Genomic DNA, 21,108 nt, shown 5'->3' on the forward strand with positions numbered 1-21,108 from the left:
TTCAGGGCAAATGATTTACTAATTGAAGTCAATTGGAGATCCTTCAGCTGCTGCGATGTGTGAAAATGTGTGTTGTGAAAATGTGCCTGTGTAACTGAACAGAAAGATTAATAATGCTTAAAATACGAAGGATCCCCCTAAAAAAACGAAATACTTGATATATTGACTTCATGCCCAAAAGTTCTATTGAAATCCATATGTGCATTACACACGCAGATTTAAGGTTGGATTGGTCAATCAGAGAGTTGAACAGCAACAGCCCCAGCTCCTTGTACCTTCTGAGCTGAGCAGTGTGACCTGAGTTAGTCACAGGTCAGAGGTTCCTCGCCCCCCTGCCTTCCTTCCTTCTACTGCCCGGTAGTCCTGTTTGCATTCTCTCTCTCTCTCAAAGTGGTGTTCAGGTAATCTTAATGACTACTAATAATACAAACCCTCACACATCTCCCTCTGTTTATACTGCATGTAACAGCATGGACTGACTGAGACCTGTGTGTGTGTGTGCGCGTGCTCCGTGTGTTCTCTTTCATTCCTTCTCCCACCCCCTATTTCCTTCAGTTCTGAAGTCTATAGCCTGAAGGTAAGAACTCCTACCAGGTTTTTTCTAGGTAAATCTGAGATAAGACAATAGGATCTGTAGAGGTGTCTTGTTACAGACAGAGAGAGGCAGAGCAGGGTCCAGACACTGTAAACCTCTCCTGTCTCACCCACAAGGTCGCCTCCACACACCAGGTTGGAAAAATGCTACAAAATACATTGTCTTTCATGCAAGCAGCATTGGGGACCAAAAAACATTCAGCATTTGCCCCCAATCTCATAATTTCACTTGAACTGTGCCGGGTTGGTTGCAGCTCTGCAAGCTGTTAAGTTTTCGATGTATCATTTTCAAGTGCACATGGTCCATGTTATGCTAGTCACTGAGGAAGAATGTGGAGTTAATGGACAGTGAAGTTATTGAAGAGAGAGAGAGAGAGAGAGAGAGAGAGAGAGAGAGAGAGAGAGAGAGAGAGGGGGGGGGGGGGGAGATTAGCTGGCTACCACTACCCCGGCCACCAGCTCTGCACCCTCAGCTGCAACTTGCCCATGCCCCCTCACTGGTCACCATAGCAACACCCACCCGTAGTCTGCGCTCCAGCAAGTATATCTCACTGGTCATCCCCAAAGCCAACACCTCCTTTGGCCGCCATTCCTTCCAGTTCTCTGCTGCCAATGACTGGAACGAACTGCAAAAATATCTGAAGTTGGAGACTCTTATCTCCCTCACTAACTTTAAGTGTCAGTTGTCAGAGCACGTTACCGATCACTGTACCTGTACACAGCCATTCTGAAATTAGTCCACTCAACTACCTCATCCCCTTATTGTTATTTATTTTTGCTAATTTGCACCCCAGTATCTCCATTTGCACATCATCTTTTGCACATCTATCATTCCAGTGTTAATACGAAATTGTAACTATTTTGCACTATGGCCTATTTATTGCTTTACCTCCATAACTTACTACATTCGCACTCACTGTATATATATTTTCTGTTTGTTTACCCCATATGTAACTCTGTTGTTGTTTTTATCGCACTGCTTTGCTTTATCTTGGCCAGGTCTCAGTTGTAAATGAGAACTTGTTCTCAACTGGCTTACCTGGTTAAATAAAGGTGAAATAAAAATAATAAAAATAAGTCCTAATATCAAGAAGAAGGCCTTCCTAGTTTGTTTCAGAATGATGTAATAGCTCCCTCTGCTGGTCACACCACCACATCGTCACATAATAAGACATGGAACTCTTCACTTGAAAGCCTTGTTCTTTTTAAAGGCTCAACCACATCCCTCATGGCTTTGAACTGCTTATATTCACTAAGTAGTAGTTTGGCCTGCCCGGCATGACTGACGCACTGCTTTATAAGTTTGAGGGGGAGAGAAACTCTTTGATCCACTCCCATTTAGGATCCTCCAACACACTGATAGCTTTATAATATACTAGTAAGTATTACATGGATGCCATCTGAGTGACTGTAGATTCTCAACCTGGGGCTTTAGCTCCAGCCCTGCTCTAACACATTTGATTCAGCTAATCACGGACCAAATGTGCAGATGATTAGTAGTATCAGGTGTTTTAGAGCCTGCATTCCCCAGTAGTTCTGTAGGAGGAGTGTTGGCCACTCCTGTATGCTGTCTGTCCACCACAAGTATCCAGTGGATGGCAGGCTTGAGTCATTATTACCTCTGTAGTCCTACTATTCAATTACTTTTCTGTGTTTCAGTGACTGGAGTTTCAAAATGTTTACATTCTTATGTAACATGTTGGAGAGTAACTCAAATTATACTTGCTCTTTAGTTTTGTGAATGGATGTGTAATGCCACTACATCAATAAATAAACAAATAGGCTATATCACATACTGTAAGTGTAGTGTTATGATTCATACGGACTTAAACATGGAGACAGGATGTTATTAAAGTAAGGGAAGGTGCACTGACTGTCTGATTCATAAAACTCAGACTAGCCTAAATAGGTAGGTTACGCTACCTGTGCTTCTTCCTCACACCTATTGCAAATTATAGTCAGCCTTTGAGAAGTAATAAGACTATAAAATACGCTACATGGCCAAATGTATGTGGACACCTGCTCGTCGAACATCTCATTCCAAAATCATGGGCATTAATATGGAGTTGGTCCCCCCTTTGCAGCTATAACAGCCTCCACTCTTCTGGGAAAGCTTTCCACTAGATGATGGAACATTGCTGAGGGGTCTTGCTTCCATTCAGCCACAAGAGCATTAGTGAGGTCAGGCACTGATGTTGGGCGATTAGGCCCGGCTGGCAGTCGGCATTCCAATTCAATACAAAGGTATTAGATGGGGTTGAGGTCAGGGCTCTGTGCAGGCCAGTCAAGTTCTTCCAAACTGATCTCGACAAACCATTTCTGTATGGACCTCGCTTTGTGCACTGGTGCATTATTATGCTGAAAGGGCCTTCCCCAAACTGTAGAAACAAAGTTGGAAGCACAGAATCGTCTAGAATGTCATTGTATGCTGTAGCGTTAAGATTTCCCTTCAGTGGAACTAAGGGGCCCAAACCATGAAAAACAGCCCCAGACCATTATCTTCCTCCACCAAACTTTACAGTGCATTCGAGCAGGTAGCGTAGCGTGCTCCTGGCATCCTCCAAACCCAGATTTGTCCGTTGGACTGCCAGATGGTGAAGCATGATTCATCACTCCAGAGAAGACGTTTCCACTGCTCCAGAGCCCAATGGTGGCAAGCTTTATACCACGCATGGTGATTTTAGGATTGTGTGCGGCTGCTCGGCCATGGAAACCCATTTCATGAAGCTCCCGACTAACAGTTATTGTGCTGATGTTGCTTCCAGAGGCAGTTTGGAACTCGGTAGTGAGTGTTGCAACCGAGGACAGACAATTTTTACGCACTACACAATTCAGCACTCGGTGATCCAGTTCTGTGAGATGTGTGACCTACCACTTCGCTGAGCCTTTGTTGCTCCTAGACGTTTCCACTTCACAATAACAGTGCTTACATTTGACAGGGGCAGCTCTAGCATGGCAGAAATGTGATAAACTGACTTGTTGGAAAGGTGGCATCCTATGATGGTGCCACGTTGAAAGACACTGAACTCTTCAGTACAGGCCATTCTACTGGCAATGTTTGTCTATGGAGATTGCTGTGTGCTCGATTTTATACACCTGTCAGCAACGGGTGTGGCTGAAATAGCCGAATCCACTAATTTGAAGGGGCGTCCATATACTTTTGGCGATGTTGTGTAGTTGTTGATAGTTTTAAGAGTAATACAGACAGCAAAACGTAATGCTACTAACACATTTTACAAGGCAAGGCTGAAGCGTCTAAGCTAGCCTACTTCCTTACCTGTGTGTATGGGGCGGGTACCTGTCCTGAGCGAACGGGACAGCAGACCGCATGAGACCGCACCATACCACACACTCCACAGAAAAAAGTATAGAAAAGAGGTTTCAAACTTTTATCAAGGTGAGTTTACCTGTGTTCTGTTACGGTTTTAGCAAGAGATTGTAGCCTACACATGGCTGAGGTTTTGGTTTTATCGGTGATGGGTTGCGGCTCATTCGCAGTTGAGCCGTTTTAGTTTTGTAAACCTACATGCAGTATAGGCTAACTTAATCATCAAGCCTATGACTAGTTCAACCAGGTGAGCTAGTTCAGGGCTACAACAAAATTGTGAAACGTCTGGGGATCCCCGAGGAGAGGTTTGAGAAACAACTGGGCTAGTATACAGTCTAGCTATCGTTTATAATGTAAGCCTACATAACACATTTGTGTTTAGTAGCGTGTGCTACTAAATTTAACCTACTCTCTTATAAATCGACCTTATAGTCCTTATAGATTTTCTTAAATTCATATTTCACCATAGATGTTTCTCAGAACAGTTTTATGAGTGCTAAAAACGTTTTTTTTGTTCCAGATTTCCTCATGCGAATAAAAATAACACTTATTTAATAGCCAGGTTTCCATCAAAACGTTTTATGCGAGTAAAGTACATATCGGATTTTAGAAAATGTAATGACAGACCTGATGGAAACATACTTTTTTTACGCTAGACAAGGTGGGATCCGTTTGTGTCGGTGAAATGAATTATGCGAGAAATGTCGGTTGAAACGCTTTTTTGCGCAAATATTGATATAATAGCCATCACATAGAAGTAAACCTGTAGTCACGCGATGACGTGTTGTGTGGTTCTCCCACTACGACGTCGAAAAGCATGCAGTGTATTAAACTACAGATGAAATAAATTATGATAAACTTCACAGGGTGGTGAAAGTGCAAGGTGATGAGCTTGATGCTCCTTTCCAAGGTCTTATTCTGGTGACATGTTAATCGATGCTTGGCAAATAAAAATACTATTGCTCGTCCATAAAAATAATGTCATCATGTAGGCTATAGTTGCGCAGAGCACGTGCCAATACCCGAGTGGGCACACCAGCTACATAACGCAACATTTTTTTGTGAGAAAACCATCAGTAGAGTTGAAAATGCGATAAAAACCCATTTAACTTATATTTGTTGGTCGGTACATGGGAATTTAAGCGCTAAAGGTATTTTGTATGCCCTGTGTCATCGAGCACAGCCATTGACCTGCAACAAGTCAGTTTGATGGAAATATCTCTGGAGGGGAAATGCACATATTTTTTTATGCGGATTTTTAGAATATTCGCATGAAAATATGTCGCCAATTGGATGGAAACCAAGCTATTGATGCTAAACAAACATGGAATCTGGGTTTAATATTAATGTGGTCTAGAAGAACCCATTTGCAGAGGGTTCTACCTAGAACCCTTTATGTAGGGTTTTGCCTAGAACCCTCTATGGGTTCTACCAACAACCATTTTATCATCTAAAGGTTCTTCCTAGAGCCCTCTATGAAGGGTTTTACCAATAACCCTTTTTTATCTGTAGAGGATTTTATCCTAGAACCTTCTATGAACAGTTCCACCAGCCTTATTACCCTTTAAAATGTCATTCTTTATGACAATACATTACATATATCATCAGGCCTTTCTTTGAGTGCCTAGTTATACTCTAGCACAGTGGTGTTAGGAAACTCCTGGTTTACAGGCCATATCAGGCCTGCAAGTCACATTATGCTGGCTTGCAAAGTGATGTGTAATTCCTATTGGAGTCCAGCCAAAGTCAGGATATTCAACAAGTGGAATTTTTATCACCCGCAACCTGCATTCAGAATGACTGTCAGGGTAGGGAAGGTTGAATACTGAGACTACCTCAATCATCTAAACTGGAACAACCATCTCAGTAACAGGTCCAATAAATCCAACTACTAACAGATTAGGATTAGTTTAGAAAAATGTATGCTATTTATCTTTGTGTAACATAAGATTAATCAACCAATCAATGTACATGCAAAAGCAGATATTAAAACAAACAATTCTAAAAATCAACCTGCAATAGAGCATGCTGGGAAATATGATATTTGGTTATATGTAGAACCCTTCTTGCCTTCCAAAGAATCATCAAATAACCTGTTCTTACAAAAAGGGTTCTTAGGATGTTAAAGGTTCTAAGTAGGACCCTTTACCTTACCAAGAACCCTTGTCTTCCAAAAAGGTATTATTCCGTAGAACCCTATCCCCCCGAAAATAACCCTTTTGGAACCCTTTTTTTAAAGAGTGTAGTCCTCCCTGCCTCCACCTCCCTCCCTATCTCCTCATCTTCTCCCTAGCTTCCCCTCTACCACTCATTCATGGAGTGGGAGATATTTGCAGTCTCTATCTCCCTCCTCTCTCTATTACCTTCTGTCCAAGAACTAAATGTTACTGTATCCCTCTCTCTACCTTTCTTTCTTTCTTTCTTTCTTTCTTTCTTTCTTTCTTTCTTTCTTTCTTTCTTTCTTTCTTTCTTTCTTTCTTTCTTTATTTCTTTCTTTCTTTCTTTCTTTCTCTTTGATCTCCTCTGTTTGCAGTAGCCCTTCAGAACAACTTCAGAACAATTTAGAGCAGAAGTGGTTTTCTCCTCCAAACCAGCCGTGGCAGACATTCTAAGAAATTCCATTAAAGGTTCAATGCATCAATTTTTATCTCAATATCAAATCATTTCTGGGTAACAATGAAGTACTTTACTGTGATTGATTTCATTTAAAATTGAGAAGAAAATAAAAGCTTCTTAGCAAAGAGACATTTCTCAAGCAAGAATTTAGCTAGGACTGTCTGGGACTGGTCTGAGTGGGGAGGGGAAAACTGAACATTTCAGGCAGTCTTTTCAAACAGCTCTTACACTAAAAGGGCATTATCATCATTTTCACAATTTCACAGTATTATTCCAACCTCATAGTGTGGAAATGTATATAAAACACAGGAAAATCATGTTTTTGACTGCACTGGGCATTTAAGAACCCAGAGTATTTAACTGTACGTTACTGTATGTTGCCTTACCTCTGGCAGTAGCCCAATGGTTTCTACACATAGATTTATGTGTGAATGGTGATGTTTTATTCATAATTATAAACCGGGTGGTTTGAGCAATGAATGCTGATTGGCTGAAAGCCGTGTTATATTAGACCTATAACATGGGTATGACACAAAATTACTTTTGACTGTTCTAATTACGTTGGTAACCAGTTTATAATAGCAATAAGGTACCTCAGGGGTTTGTGGTATATGGCCAATTAGGGCTGTCCCCGACAAAAAAAAAAGAGTTGTCTGTTCTTTCAACCAATCGATTGGTCGAAATTTTAAAATGTGTATTTTGCAATATATAAACACATCCTATGTATTTTAATCAAATCAACTACAGTGCATTTGGAAAGTATTCATACCCCTTGACGTTTTCCACATTTTGTTACGTTACAGCCTTATTCTAAAATTGATTAAATCATTTTTTTCCCTCATCAATCTACACACAATAACCCATAATGACAGAGCAAAACCTGGTTTTTAGACATGTTTGCAAATAAAAAAAACTACAAAAAACGGAAATATCACAGTTACACAAGTATTTAGACCCTTTACCCAGTACTTTGTTGAAGCACCGTTGGCAGCGATTACAGCCTCGAGTCTTCTTGGGTATGACGCTACAAGCTTGGCACACCTGTATTTGGGTTGTTTCTCCCATTCTTCTCTGCAGAACCTCTCAAGCTATGTCAGGTTAGATGGGGAGCGTCGCTGCACAGCTATTTTCAGGTCTCTCCAGAGATGTTCGATCGGGTTCAAGTCCGGGCTCTGGCTGGGCCACTCAAGGACATTCAGAGACTTGTCCCAAAGCCACTCCTGTGTTGTCTTGGCTGTGTGATTAGGGTCATTGTCCTGTTGGAAGGTGAACCTTCGCCCCAGTCTGAGGTCCTGAGCTCTCTGGAGCAGGTTTTCATCAAGGATCTCTCTGTACTTTGCTCTGTTCATCTTTCCCTCAATCCTGACTAGTCTCCCAGTCCCTGCCACTGAAAAACATCCCCACAGCATGATGCTGCCACCACCATGCTTCACCGTAGGGATGGAGCCAGGTTTCCTTCCAGACGTGACGCTTGGCGTTCAGGCCAAAGAGTTCAATCTTGGTTTCATCTGAGGAGTGGCTTCCGTCTGGCCACTACCATAAAGCCTGATTTGTGGAGTGCTGCAGAGATGGTTGTCCTTCTGGAAGATTCTCCCATCTCCACAGAGGAACTCTGGAGCTCTTTCAGAGTGACCATTGGGTTCTTGGTCAACTTCCTGACCAAGGCCCTTCTCCCCCGATTGTTCAGTTCGGCTGAGCTGCCAGCTCTAGGAAGAGTCTTGGTGGTTCCAAAGTTCTTCCGTTTAAGAATGATGGAAGCAACTGTGTTCTTGGGGACCTTCAATGCTGCAGACATTTTTTGGTACTCTTCCCCAGATCTGTGCCTTGACACAATCTTGTCTCGGAGCTGTAGAGACAATTCCTTCAACCTCATGGCTTGGTTTTTGCTCTGACATGCACTGTCAACTGTGGGACCTTATATAGACAGGTGTGTGCCTTTCCAAATCATGTCCAATTGAATTTACCATAGGTGGACTTATATCAAGTTGTAGAAACATCTCAAGGATGATCAATGGAAATAGGATGCACCTGAGCTCAATTTCGAGTCTCATAGCAAAAGGTCTGAATACTTATGTAAATAAGGTATTTCTGTTCTTTTATTTTTAATAAATGTGCAAACATTTCTAAAAACCAGGTTTTTGCTTTGTCGTTGTGGGGTATTGTGTGTAAATTGATGAGGAAAAATAAATAATTTAATCCATTTTAGAATACGGCTGTAACGTAACAAAATGTGGAAAAAGGGAAGGGGTATGAATAGTTTTTCCGAATGCACTGTATATAGTTGATTTTATTAAAACACATAGGGTGTGTCTATAAATGAAAAAATACACGTTTTAACATTTCAACCAGTCGATTGGTCGAAAGAACAGGCGACTTTCGGTTGACCAAGATTTGTTTTAGTCAGGGACAGCCCTACTATATAGGGAATGTATATTTATTTTAGTCAGTCAGTACTGCAGATGAGACTAAACATGCCCTTTCACGGACCTGTCTCTTCAGTCAGTGTTTTGGGGAAGCCACAGCAGGATCAGTCCTCAATCATATTTTATTCATACAGCACTCTTTTCACAAAAACATTTGTTAATAAATCCTCTATCTCTCTCCTAACCTCCCTCCTCTCCAGCAGGGCCATGATAAACACGGCAGAGTATGGCAACATGTCGTGGGAGCTGTCAGTCCAGGTGGACCAGAAAGATGGAGATGAGGGCATGAGGTTTAAACTCCGAGTCAAGGGAGACCTGCACATTGGAGGACTCATGCTCAAACTGGTGGAGAAGATCAGTAAGTCTCTCTCTCTCTTTTATTCTCTCTTCCACCCCTCTCTGTCTCTCTGTCGCTCTCTCTGTCGCTCTCTCTGTCGCTCTCTCTCTCTGTCGCTCTCTCTCTCTGTCGCTCTCTCTCTCTCTCTCTCTCTCTCTCTCTCTCTCTCTATGTCTCCCCCCCCCCCCTTCTCTCAGCCACAGTACTAGCCTGGAGAACACACCCTTGTTTGCCCTACATTCATCTATAGTGCTGAGTAGTATTGTTCTCCCACAATGCTTCAGTACCACAGCCAGAGGTGCTGAAGTCCACCACTTTATCTCATGTTTATTCACCTGGGAGAAATTTCAAAAGACACCCTATTCCCTGTGTAGTGCGCTACCTTTGACAGTTATTACGTCTACAAAATGAGTGTACTACATGGAGAATAGGGTGTGATTTAAGACACATTCTGTGTTCATCCAGGAGGATTAGACACTATGGAATTCCCCTAGGGGAAGACAGCATGAAAGTGACTTAAGCTTCGGTTTATTTCACATAGATATGAGGTGTGTTGTGTTTGTTACAGTGGAGGTAAGTGGGTGTATGACAACATGTACTTTATATGACTAAGCCATATATGACTCAGTGGCCAGTCATCAGACTGGACCAGCACAGCAGTGGTCTGGGTTTAGCCATAATAATGCCACAACATGTTGTCATTCACAATCATCAAGCACAACCCCTCTGCTTCCTGTGGGGATTTTTTATGCCTGCTGCAGGTGGTCTGTCAAGTTATTAGACGAGTGAATATCGGTTTTAATTGTGGATAATAGATACAGCTGTACATGTTTAATGGCAATGTTTGTGCCTTGTGAAAATTCTGTCCTTTTACCCAACCATAAACCCTCTCTTTCTCTCTCTTTCCCCCCTCTCCCTCTCTCTGTCAGAGGCCCCTCAGGACTGGTCAGACCATGCTCTGTGGTGGGAGAAGAGAAGCTGTTGGCTGCTGAAGACCCACTGGACCCTGGACAAGTATGGTGTCCAGGCAGATGCTGACCTGCGCTACACCCCCCAGCACAAACCCCTGTGCCTGCAGCTGCCCAACATGAAAACAGTCAAACTTACCGTCAGCTACTCTGCCGTCGTCTTCAAGACCGTCGCAGAGATCTGCAGAGCACTCAGTGAGTACTTTATCTGGGTCTGATGCCCTATCCACACCCCCTAGCCTCTAGTCCGTAAGCACTAGTCCCTATGTACTAGTGTACTGTAGATCTGAAAGGATTGGATCAGTGTTTAATATGGTCAAGTTTCCATTACTGATTGGTGGCAAGGAGAATGTTTGCCATATTGTTCATACTATTCCAGTCCTCTCACATCTTCACCAGGTCACCAGGGCTGAGGGGGGTAGGGGCTACGACCTAAGGGTTAGGGATTTAAAGGTAGGTGTAGGGATTTAGGGCTAGGAGTCTAAGGAAGTGGTTCTCAAACCTCTCCTCAGAGACCCCCAGCCGTTCCATGATCTATTCCAGAGCTAGCACACCTGATTCAACTTGTCAACTAATCATCAAGCCCTTGAATAGGTGAATCAGGTGAGCTAGTTCAGCTCTACAACAAAATTGGGAAACGTCTGGGGGTCCCGAGAATAAATTTGAGAACCACTGGTCTTGGGGCTAGGGTGTAGGGTCTAGGGGTAGAATCTCTCCTTGACGCCCTCTCTCTCCTCTAGACATCAGGAGGCCAGAGGAGCTGTCTCTGCTGAAGCCTCCAGATAACCCGTCCAAGAAGAAGAATAAGAATAAGAAAGACAAGAACCCAGCGCTGGATGACATCTTAGACATGGACATCATCAATGGAGGCTCTGGGGGAACAGGTGAGAGACACAGTGTTATAATAATGTGTTAATCATGTGTTATTAGACATGGATATTTTCAGTAGAGGGTCAGATTCTTCCCATCTATTTTCATGTAAAGACTTTTCAACCAAGTTAGCCATATCCTAGGTGGCAGCCTGTTTCTGCTTTACCCAACCCCTTTGTGGTTGTCTCTGTCAATATACCTTTATTGAATCACAGAAACCATCAGGCCCTCATGGTAAGTTATCCTCATGGTGAAGTTAGCCTGGTGTAAACTTTCCTCATATCGCGAAGGTCAGCTTGAATCATGCTGTGAAGGGATTTCATTCATCACTATGGCAACACAGTCAAGGTTTAGAACCTCTGGCTAACTCAATGTGGATAGACTTTTATGTCTCACACCACCGACAGATTCAGCCCACATGATGGCTTCTGTAGACTTCTGGAACAATCTAAGAAGGGATGGAGAATTCTATAGTGCTTCTGAAGATCTAAAAGAATAGAGCGATTATGACGGATATCTGAAAGAATAGTACAGTACGCTGCTATGTTCTCAAGGCTTTCATTTAACGCATACTCTGAAACGCAGACACACACACTTTCTGAGTCTGTGTGAGTGTACAGTAGCTACGGTATAGGGCAGCTGAGGATTCCATACCAACTCATAAAACCAGCCTCCTTTTGACTGTAGCTCTGAACCGTTTCAAAGCAAATGAAGACCGGCCCATTTCTCCCATAATGCTCTCTGTTCCCACTCCTGGGACTGAATTCATAAAGTGTGTCAGAGTAGGAGTGCTGGTCCAGGATCAGGTCCCCATGATATAATCTTATTTCTTATGATCTAAAAGACAAAACTGATTCTAGATCAGCACTCTCATTATGAATATGGTCCCTGAACTGTCTCCTCCACCTGACCCCTCCAGGCAGTCCCTTGTACAGTAAGACCATGGTGCCCACCTATGACCCAGAGAACGGGACTCCAGCCTCGGCCACCAGCCTGTGGTTTGGGGACAACCCCCTGACCTCCAGCCAGCCCAACCTGCCCCCTGTGGAGCTGGCCAAGATGTACCAGCAGTTGTCCATGGTGGACAAAGCCATCATCAACGCAGGGTAAGAGTTACTCAGAAACAAAAACTCCATTGGAAGGAAGAAAACCTTGAGATTATCCAGACTATAGCTGGACACGTAGAATAGTTACTAGTTGTTGGCTTTGCTATGCTGGAGGGACAATTCTCTGTCTCTCCCCTGAACACTTCCTGGTTTACTGTGATAGGCTGCTGATGTGATTGACAGGTGGCTGGACTCCTCCCGCTCCTTGATGGAACAGGGAATTGGAGAAGATGACAGACTGCAGCTACGCTTCAAATACCACTGCTTCTTCGACCTCAACCCAAAGGTAACACTAACCCCTAACCTTAAACCTAAGTGAGTGTTTGAATACAACTGAACCTCAACCCTAAGGTGAGACTAACTGTAACCATAACGCCACCTCTAACCCTAACATTGACTGATTGATGTGTGTTTCAGTATGATGCTGTGAGGATAACCCAGCTGTATGAGCAGGCTCGCTGGTCCATCCTACTGGAGGAGATCGACTGCACTGAGGAGGAGATGCTCATGTTCGCCTCCTTACAGGTACACGCGCACACACTATTATCCATCTGGTTTGGTGTCTTAGTCCCAGAGGAGGCATGATGGGACAAGAGGACAATCCCACAGGAGGAGGGAGGGAGGGAGGGAGTCTGGTTATTATCCTGAACTCCTTTGGGTGAGAAAATATGAGAAAATATAAAGAACACAAAAGTATTAAGCGAAAAACTGTACTTCATCTCTGACTTTGATTTATTCTCAGCTGATCTATAAAAACGGTTAAATCCCTGAGATGGTTATTGCTCTCACCTGCATAGTTACTGGAATCACAGGGCTGTCTCTGTCTTCTCCCAGTCTTGTGTCATCAACTGGCCTCAAGTGTTTAACTAAAATCTGTTGCTGTTAGTATGATATATCCCCCAATTCCCGTCATTAAGTGATGATTATTAATGATTATGTTAATATTGTTTCAGTATCACATATGCAAGATGACCATGTCCACCGAACCTCAGGACTTCTCCAATGAACCGGAGATAGATGAAGTAGAGGCTGCCTTATCCAATCTAGAGGTTACACTTGAAGGAAAAACAGACAGAATATTGGTAAGTGTAGTTTTTATGAATATAAACTATTCATATTCTTTACATACAGTATAAATGATAAACAAGTGTGTATGTCATTTCTTAGCTGCAGTTTGTTTTCAACAGTTTCAGAGGGTGCAACACCTGTATTTAAGCAAGGGTTGATGGGTAGTCTGCTTCGATTGCATGTCTCAACATGATGATGTCACTAAGTCACAGGATAATTTAGAGTTGCTTGTCCCCGGCCCCCCCAGGAAGACATCACAGATGTTCCAAAGCTGGCAGACTCCCTCAAGCTGTTCAGGTAAATCCTGAAGGCCCCTGTATATGGCCAGGAACACACATTAATAGGGTACTGTATACTGTAACTCTATATCTCTGTAACAAATGGAAACATAGGTCATAGAGACCTTGAATGATAAGTAGTAGAAGTAAAATGCCATTTCACTTTAGAGAAGGAAAGGTTAATACGTTACACTGTAGATAGTCCATGACACAGACAGTTCACACAGCAACATTGAACGTTCGTGCAACAGTGTGACTGTGTGGGGACACAACCTGTTCAGGTTTTTCCTCACCAAGTTTTTTGTTTGTTTCGTACCTCAGGCCTAAAAGACTGGCGTTGCGTCCGTATAAGGAGTACTGGTTCGTGTTTAAAGACACCACCATCTCCTACTACAAGAACAAAGATACAGCTAGCGGAGAGCCCATAGAACAGTTGCATCTCCGAGGATGTGAGGTGGTCCCTGATGTGAATGTGACGGACAAGAAGTTTGGCATCAAGCTGCTGCTCCCAGTGGCTGATGGGATGAACGAGGTCTACATCCGCTGTGACAATGTAAGATGCTATTTCTTATTTAACCAAATGTTATTTTTTTTGGGGGGGGGGGGGCACCAAGAACATGACTCTGTTGTTCACCTTACATATTGTGATGATATTCCTGTTTTTATCCAGGAGACGCAGTATGCCAAGTGGAAGGCAGCGTGTACTCTGGCCTCCAAGGGCAAGACCATGGCTTACAGCTCCTACAGGTCAGACTGTCTTACTGAATCCTTCCCATGCCTTACCACATTGATAGGGTTCTGACTGTAAACTGACTAGGAGAAACTGTGATTGGTCTAGGTCGGAGGTGAAGAACATACAGTCGTTCCTGCAGATGAAGAGTCTGGCGCCCCCCCCTGGTCAGGCTGCTCCAGACCTGGATGCCATGGAGATGAACGCTGAGTGCTTTGTCTCTCCCAGATACACCAAGAGGTACAAGACCAAACAGGTGGGTATCTATCTGCAATATAGGGTGATGATCAATCAAGCATGATTCTGTGTTTGTGAGCCACAGACAGGGAGAGGATGTCATCAGTGCTGCTGCTCCAGTTTCCACTCTTCTGCCTGCGGCTATGGAACCCTGACCTGTTCACCGGACGTGCTACCTTGTCCCAGACCTGCTGTTTTCAACTCTCTCTCTCTACCGCACCTGCTATTTCAACCTCTAAATGCCTGGCTATGAAAAGCCAAGTGACATTTACTCCTGATGTACTGACCTGTTGCAACCTCTACAACCACTGTGATTATTATTTGACCCTGCTGGTCATCTATGAACGTTTAAACATCGAAAAAATCGGGCCTTAATGGCCATGTACTGTTATAATCTCCACCCGGCACAGCCAGAAGGGGACTGGCCACCCCTCAGAGCCTGGTTCCTCTCTAGGTTTCTTCCTAGGTTTTTGCCTTCCTAGGGAGTTTTTCCTAGCCATCGTGCTTCTACCTCTGCATTGCTTGCTGTTTGGGGTTTTAGGCTGGGTTTCTGTATAGCACTTTGTGACATCTGTTGATGTGAAAAGGGCTTTATAAATACAATTTGATTGATTGTTTGATTGATCAGAGCTCTCCAGAGAAGGAGCCATATTAGGATGGAGTGGTTTTATAATCTCTGACTGACAATAATGCTTATCTGTTGACATCTAGGCCATTCTATTCCATTCACTTACCCTCTCAGTATTTGTTAAAGGACTGACATAATGTCTGTGTAAAGTAGCGTAAATGTCCCTGTTCTGTCTCCTGTCCAGCTGACAGCGAGGATCTTGGAGGCCCATCAGAACATTGCCAGTCTCTCTCTTATTGAAGCTAAAATGTGCTTCATCCATGCCTGGCAGTCCCTGGCTGAGTTTGGTATCAAATACTACATTGTCAGGTACGTAAATGTGACCGACCAGGTTCAAACACCTCAAGACTGTGTTAGCCTGTTGAGCTAACACCTTAGCTCAGGGAGCTAATACAAGTCTTCAGGTCCCAGGTAAAGTTACTTATCATGGTTCACGTGTGTGTGTGTGTGTGCCAGGTTCCGAGGCAGTAAAAAGAATGAGCTGCTGGGTATCTCCTATAACCGTCTGATCCGTATTGACATGTCCACTGGCTTGCCTGTCACCACCTGGAGGTTCGCCAACATGAAACAGTGGAATGTCAACTGGGAAATCAGACAGGTAAATGGCTCTAGATTGATTGATTGATTAATTCATTAATTTGATTGGATACTTTTTACAGATTAGAAAGTAAGGATAATAGTTGCCTTTGTAGTAACAGAAACCAGTTTCTCCTGAAAATGTACTTAGCCTTCCAAAAGTATTCAGACCCGTTAGATTTCTTCACATTTTATTTTGTTACAAAGTGGGATTAAAATGAATTTAATTGTCTACAAATTTCAAGCACAGATTATACTACAAAGACCAGGGAGCTTTTCGAAAGCCTCATAAAGGGCAGTGATTGGTAGATGGGTAACAATAACAAATCAGACATCTCTTTAAGCATGATGGTCAAGTTAATAATTATGCTGTGAATTAAGGTCCCGTGTAGCTCAGTTGGTAGAGCGTGGCGCTTGCAACGCCAGGGTTGTGGGTTTGATTCCCACGGGGGACCAGTATGAAAAATGTATGCACTCACTAACTGTAAGTTGCTCTGGATAAGAGCGTCTGCTAAATTACTAAAAATGTAAATGTAAAATTATGCATTAAACCAGCTAGACACATCAAAGATACAGTCGTCCTTATGAACTGAGCTGCAGGACAGGAAGGAAACTGCTCAGGGATGTTATCATGAGGCCATTGGTGATTTTAAAACAGTTACAGAGTTCAATGGATGTAATGGGAGAAAAGAGAGGATGGATTAACAACATTGTAGTGAATCCACCAGAGTGAAAAGAAGAATACAAATATACAGAATAAAAATATTCCAAAACATACATCTTGTATGCAACAAGGCACTAAAGTAATACGGCAAAGGAATACACTTTTTGGTCTAAATGCAAAGCCTTATGTTTGGGGCACATCCAACACGACACATCACTGAGTAACTGCCTCCTTATTTTCAAGCATGGTGTTGGCTGCATCATGGTATGGGTATGCTTGACATCGGCAAATACTGGGGAGTTTCAGGACAAAAATAAAATGGGATGGAGCTAAGCACAGGCAGAATCCTAGATGAAAACCTGCTTCACACTAGACACTGGGAGAGGAATTCACCTTTCAGCAGGACAATAACCTACAACACAAGGCCAAAACTACACTGGAGTTGTTTACCAAGAAGACAGTGAATGTTCCTGAGTGGCAAAGTTACAGTTTTGACTTAAATCTGATTGGAAATCTATAGCAAGACTTGAAAATTGCTGTCTAGCCATGATCCCCAACATCTTGAAGAACTATGAATCCAGGTGCGGAAAGCTCTTAGAGACTTACGCAAGAAGACTCGCAGCTGTAATCACTGCCAAAGGTGTTTCTAACATGTATTTGTCACGATCGTCGAAGGAGGAGGACCAAGGCGCAGCGTTGAATGCAAACATATTTATTAACTGCTTACACGAACAAAACAACAAACGATACCGTGACGTCCTCTGTCTAACACAAACCAACACGGAACAAGATCCCACAAACACTGTGGGAAAACTGGCTGCTTAAGTATGGTTCTCAATCAGAGACAACAAGCAACAGCTGATACACGTTGCCTCTGATTGAGAACCACACTGGCCAACATAGAAATACAACTGACTAGAACAGAAACACATGAAAACTCATACCCTGGCTCAACATACTAGAGTCCCCAGAGCCAGGGCGTGACAGTACCCCCCCCCCCAAAGGCGCAGACTCCGACCGTGCCAACCAAACACCACAGGGGAGGGACCGGGTGGGCACTCCGCCTTGGCGGCGGATCCGGCTCCGGGCATGATCCCCACTCCCTCTCTAACCCCCCAAAGTACCCCTGGTCCGGTCTGGCCCTGCTGGCCGGAGCTGGACTGAACACTGGTGGAGCGGATTGCTCTAGCTCCAGCGTGGAGCAGCTGACCGGTACCGGACCAGGCACCGGTGGAACAGGCACGGGCTGTGCCGGACTGACGACGCACACCACTGGCTTGGTGTGGGGAGCAGGAACAGGCCGAGCCGGGCTGGCGACGTGCACCATAGGCTTGGTGCGGGGAGCAGGAGCGGGCCGGACCGGGCTGACGAAGCGCACCACTGACTTGGTGCAGAGAGCAGGAATGGACCGGGCCGGGCTGGCGACGCGCACCACTGACTTGGTGCGGGGAGCAGGAACGGGCCGGACCGGGCTGGCGACGCGCACCATAGGCTTGGTGCGGGGAGCAGGAACGGGCCGGACCGGGCTGACGAAGCGCACCACTGACTTGGTGCGGGGAGCAGGAACGGGCCGGACCGGGCTGACGAAGCGCACCACTGACTTGGTGCGGGGAGCGGGCCGGGCCGGGCTGGCGACGCGCACCATAGGCTTGGTGCGGGGAGCAGGAACAGGCCGGGCCGGGCTGGCGACGCGCACCATAGGCTCGGTGCGGGAAGCAGGAACAGGCCGGGCCGGGCTGACGACACGCACCACAGGCTCGATGCGAGGAACAGGAACAGGCCGGACCGTACTGGGGACACACAACACTGGCCCTACGCAGGGATCAGGAACGGGCTAGACCGGACTGGTAACACACCCCAGTACCTCTCGCCGTGCCTCTACACTTTCCCTCTCCTCTGTGACCAGTGGCCCCCTTAACCTGGCGGCCTCCTCTGCAAACCCGCTGGACCGCTCCATCGCGGCCTCCTGCTGCCCCGTCGTCCACAGCGTGAGCCCCCCCCTAAAATATTTCTGGGTGTCTCTCCTCCCCGTGGACCAAGCCTCCCTATCTCTCGCCAGACTCTTCCTCCACTGCTCCAAAGTCCAACCACTCTGCTCTTCATTTGGCTTGACCCAGTCAAGACTCTTCCTCCACTGCTCCCAAGTCCACCCTCTCTGCTCTTCACTAGGCTTGACCCAGTCGAGGTTGCCACGGAGATCCGCTAGCGATTCCCCTGGCGATGGCTCCTGGACACGCTGCTTGGTCCAGTTTTGGTGGGATTTTCTGTCACGATCATCGAAGGAGGAGGACCAAGGCGCAGCGTTGAATGCAAACATATTTATTAATTAACTGCTTACACGAACAAAACAACAAACGATACCGTGGCGTCCTCTGTCTAACACGGAACAAGATCCCACAAACACTGTGGGAAAACTGGCTGCTTAAGTATGGTTCTCAATCAGAGACAACAAGCAACAGCTGATACACATTGCCTCTGATTGAGAACCACACTGGCCAACATAGAAATACAACTGACTAGAACAGAAACACATGAAAACTCACACCCTGGCTCAACATACTAGAGTCCCCAGAGCCAGGGCGTGACAGTATTGACTTAGGGAGCTGAATACTTATGCAACAACTGCATTTTGGTTATTTAATTTATAGTAATCTTTTACAAAAATTACAAATGTTCTTCCACTTTGACACTACAGAGTATTTTGTGTAGATTGTTTACATACATTTACAAGTCAATCTATTTTAATCCCACTTTGTAACACAATAAAATGGGAAGAAATCCAAGGGTTATGAATACTTTTGCAAGGCACTGTATCTATAAAGTACATTAAACAATAATAATCCATATTGTTTAATGTCTTCAGGTGGCCATAGAGTTTGACCAGAATGTGTCGATAGCCTTCTCCTGTGTGAGCTGTGACTGTAAGGTGGTCCATGAGTACATTGGAGGATACATCTTCCTCTCAACACGCTCCAAAGACCAGAACGAGACACTGGATGAGGAACTCTTCCACAAACTCACTGGAGGGAAGGAATGAACCCGGGACATCAGCTTTCACTTAGTGCCGCTGTCAAGAAAGAATTGAAATTCGTTGTCGATATGGTTTTGTAGGTTACATCAATGATTTGTTCATATTGTAAATTGCAGAGAAAAGTAGACATCTTTGTCACTATATTTCATCCCAAGACCATCTCTACAGGATGGGTAGACCATCTCTACAGGATGGGTAGACCATCTCTACAGGATGGGTAGACCATCTCTACAGGATGGGTAGACCATCTCTACAGGATGGGTAGACCATCTCTACAAGGCCACTTCGTCTGACGGTTAGGCCTGGCCTACTGCTTTGAATGCATGGTCCATCTGCAGAGACAGCAATTAATTCAGTACATGGGCTGTACATCTTGTCACCTGTTTGACTTGGTGTAGCCTAGTCTTTGAATTCAATGTTGAAGGCTACTTTCACAATCAATGTATCAGACTGTTCATTGCCCTGTTTTATACATATTACTTGTATGATGTTTTAGAATGTAACGTTTGCAATTTTATTACAAGTCCAACAGAATTTCTGAGATATTTCTGGTGGTGGGTTATTATCATGTTGAACGAGACATTTGTTTTCAGAGAAAACACTGGAATTTCTGTTGACTGAGATGCATTGAAATAAACTTCTGGTCAGTTGTTTTCTCTGTAATGGTGATTCCCTGGGAGCAATTCATGACATGTCCACATAGAATTGGCTTCCCAGCCTTAAGATCAGTGATAACCCCATGTGAGAAAGGTAAAACATCCGTAGACTACATGAGCACATAAGCAGACCAAAAAGGCTTCTACAGTCGTGGTCAAGTATTGGTCTTCACAAAGTTCGCTGCTTCAGTGTTATGAGATATTTTTGTCAGATGTTACTATGGTATACTGAAGTATAATTACAAGCATTCCATAAGTGTCAAAGGCTTTTATTGACAATTACATCAAGTTTATGCAAATAGTCAATATTTGCAGTGTTTGACCCTTCTTTTTCAAGACCTCTGCAATCCGCCTTGGCATGCTGTCAATTAACTTCTGGGCCACATCCTGACTGATGGCAGCCCATTCTTGCATAATCAATGCTTGGAGTTTGTCAGAATTTGTGGGTTTTTGTTTGTCCACCTGCCTCTTGAGGATCGACCACAAATTCTCAATAGGATTGAGGTCTGGGGAGTTTCCTGGCCATGGACCCAAAATGTCAATGTTTTGTTCCCCAAGCCACTTAGTTATCACTTTTGCCTTATGCCAAGGTGCTCCATCATGCTGGAAAAGGCATTGGTCGTCACCAAACTGTTCTTGGATGGTTGGGAGAAGTTGATCTCGGAGGATGTGTTGGTACCATTCTTTATTCATGGCTGTGTTCTTAGGCAAAATTGTGAGTGAGCCCACTCCCTTGGCTGAGAAGCAACCCCACACATGAATGGTCTCAGGATGCTTTACTGTTGGCATGACACAGGACTGATGGTAGTGCTCACCTTGTCTTCTCCAGACAAGGTGTTTTCCAGATGCCCCAAACAATCGGAAAGGGGATTCATCTGAGAAAATGACTTTACCCCAGTCCTCAGCAGTCCAATCACTGTACCTTTTGCAGAATATCAGTCTGTCCCTGATGTTTTTCCTGGAGAGAAGTGGCTTCTTTGCTGCCCTTCTTGACACCA

The 21,108-nt window shown here is 44.4% G+C and overlaps 1 protein-coding gene across 2 annotated transcripts; it reads left to right on the forward strand.

Moving 5' to 3' along the window:
* Positions 1 to 9,168: 9,168 nt before the first annotated feature.
* LOC311106451 (fermitin family homolog 1-like) lies at positions 9,169 to 19,509 on the forward strand (the record flags this gene model as incomplete). 2 transcript variants are annotated; one of them, XM_084148789.1, is made up of 14 exons in its annotated part: positions 9,169 to 9,319; positions 10,228 to 10,461; positions 11,007 to 11,150; positions 12,056 to 12,242; positions 12,426 to 12,528; positions 12,660 to 12,767; positions 13,196 to 13,324; positions 13,558 to 13,607; positions 13,910 to 14,141; positions 14,259 to 14,335; positions 14,427 to 14,574; positions 15,368 to 15,492; positions 15,640 to 15,781; positions 19,287 to 19,509. In XM_084148789.1, 14 exons carry the CDS (start codon positions 9,169 to 9,171, stop codon positions 19,458 to 19,460), a joined length of 2,004 nt encoding a protein of 667 aa, XP_084004915.1. In that variant the 3' UTR covers positions 19,461 to 19,509. The 2 variants fall into 2 exon arrangements, with proteins under 2 accessions (XP_084004915.1, XP_084004916.1); XM_084148790.1 differs by having other exon boundaries at positions 11,007 to 11,135.
* Positions 19,510 to 21,108: the final 1,599 nt, after the last annotated feature.

The sequence above is a fragment of the Coregonus lavaretus genome (assembly GCF_964263955.1).
Source record: "Coregonus lavaretus genome assembly, chromosome: 31".
In the NCBI taxonomy this organism is placed as follows: domain Eukaryota; kingdom Metazoa; phylum Chordata; class Actinopteri; order Salmoniformes; family Salmonidae; genus Coregonus; species Coregonus lavaretus.